General features: G+C 41.5%; 1 protein-coding gene across 2 annotated transcripts in view; it reads left to right on the forward strand.

Annotated features, from left to right (window-relative positions):
• Positions 1-640: 640 nt before the first annotated feature.
• The window catches only part of ULK1 (unc-51 like autophagy activating kinase 1), a 91746-nt gene continuing 90682 nt past the window's right edge, over positions 641-1704 (forward strand). For both annotated transcript variants that reach the window (XM_009274331.2, XM_009274332.2), the window contains exons 1-2: positions 641-796; positions 886-927. In XM_009274331.2, the coding sequence (XP_009272606.1) occupies positions 683-796; positions 886-927 (156 nt within the window). In that variant the 5' untranslated portion in view covers positions 641-682. The remainder of the gene's footprint in view (positions 797-885; positions 928-1704) is intronic.

Raw genomic sequence — 1704 nt, forward strand, 5'->3', positions numbered from 1 at the left:
GGTGGTGGTAGACGTATTTATTGTTATTTATTATTGTTATTCTGGAGTTTATTTGGGAGGCAGGCGTGCGCCCCAGCAGGACCCGGGCAGGTGGCTTCACCTTGCGGCTGGCCAGAGCGGGGCTGGGGGCCGGCAAACGGCCGCGGAGGCGTCCGCAGAGACGTCCTGCTTGCCAAAACTGGCCCTTAGCTTGAAATCAAGTAAACAAAAATCCCCCCACGCCATCTGTGAAGTGTGTAGATGGCTCTTGCTTTGGGCTTTGGTGGTGTGGGGGGTTTTTTGTGTGTCTCTGAAGTTTTGCCTTTTTCCACTTAATTTTTCCAACAGGAGGGGAAATCGCTCGCTGGTAAATAAAAGGAAACCAATCCGGCAGTGGATTTTCCATCATTAGGGCTTGGGATAAGCCATGGCTCCCACAGTGTGTTTATTTCTAGTGATTGAATAAGAGGATAATCATCATATAAAGTAGTAACAAAAACCCAAACCTTGGGTTTTTCTCCTTGGGCTGACAAGCATAATTCAGGAAAGGGCAAGTCTAAACAAGTGAGGGATCAGCATTTAGGATACAAAGTGAGAGGCCTTTACCGCTGCTGCAAGACACTTCTTTCAGTAGTATTTGTGATCTGTTAAGAGGCTGCTTATCCTAATGTAAATTAATGGTGAAATTTACATTTATTATTGAATGACATATGCACTCTTTCAGAAACCTGAGGTGGAAGTAGCTGTGAAATGCATTAACAAGAAAAACCTTGCAAAATCTCAAACTCTGCTGGGCAAGGAAATAAAAATACTTAAGGTAAAAGTAGACTGACTTGTTTTCTTCAGTCTTTGTTCTGTATGTCCATTGTTGCTCCTAGCTTATGGTCTTTGTTTTACTTTTTCTAGGAATTGAAACATGAAAACATCGTTGCCTTGTATGACTTCCAGGTAAATACATTCAGTTGTGGCAAAGCATTCTGGGTTTGGGAGAGGTTGAATGGAGTTTGTGGAATTTCAGTTTTTAACAGATGTTTGTAATCAAACATGTATTCTCAGGGGGGAAGTCTTCTGATAAGTTAGGGAAAGATAAACAAACACGGCTGAGCAGATCATGTATTAATTGTTGTCTGGATCACAGAACTTTTATGCAGTTGGGAGTTGAGGTGGGAGCTCCTGCTCCCAGGATGTTATGCAGTGAAATGCGGTGTGTGGTGGATGTGTCTGTGTTGGAAGCTCATAAGTTCTCAAAATGTTAGAAATAAAATTACAGTAGTTATTCTTGGCATGCCTACCTTTTATTTTCTTTCTCTGGTCTGGATATACTCCCTAAGAAAATTTATTTTCCCTAAGCAATGTAAAAATAGTGCGAGCATGACTTTGTAGCATATGATTGTCTCAGGATTTTCATTTGCGTTTTTCTGTTGTCCTTGTGGCAATCGCTAAGTGTTAAAAATTGCAGCAGACATTTTTAGATTATTGTGGTTTCCCGCAGTTGCTTTTTCCTTCAAAGTCAGCTCTGAAGATCTAATCTAAGGAGCTAAAACTGATCTGCCCTGAAACCCAAGTTATCCAATGACTTCCCCCCCCCCCCCTTGAATTTTTAGTTTAAAAAATCCTGCTGGGTTACGGGGCAAGTTTTCTCTGACATTTGTGATGCTTTTTAAAAAAAAAAACAACCGCTGCAGGATCTAAAAGCCTAAAATGGAACCCTTAAGTTTCCGGAGT

Source organism: Aptenodytes forsteri, unplaced genomic scaffold (assembly GCF_000699145.1).
Source record: "Aptenodytes forsteri isolate BGI_AS27 unplaced genomic scaffold, ASM69914v1 Scaffold79, whole genome shotgun sequence".
NCBI lineage: Eukaryota > Metazoa > Chordata > Aves > Sphenisciformes > Spheniscidae > Aptenodytes > Aptenodytes forsteri.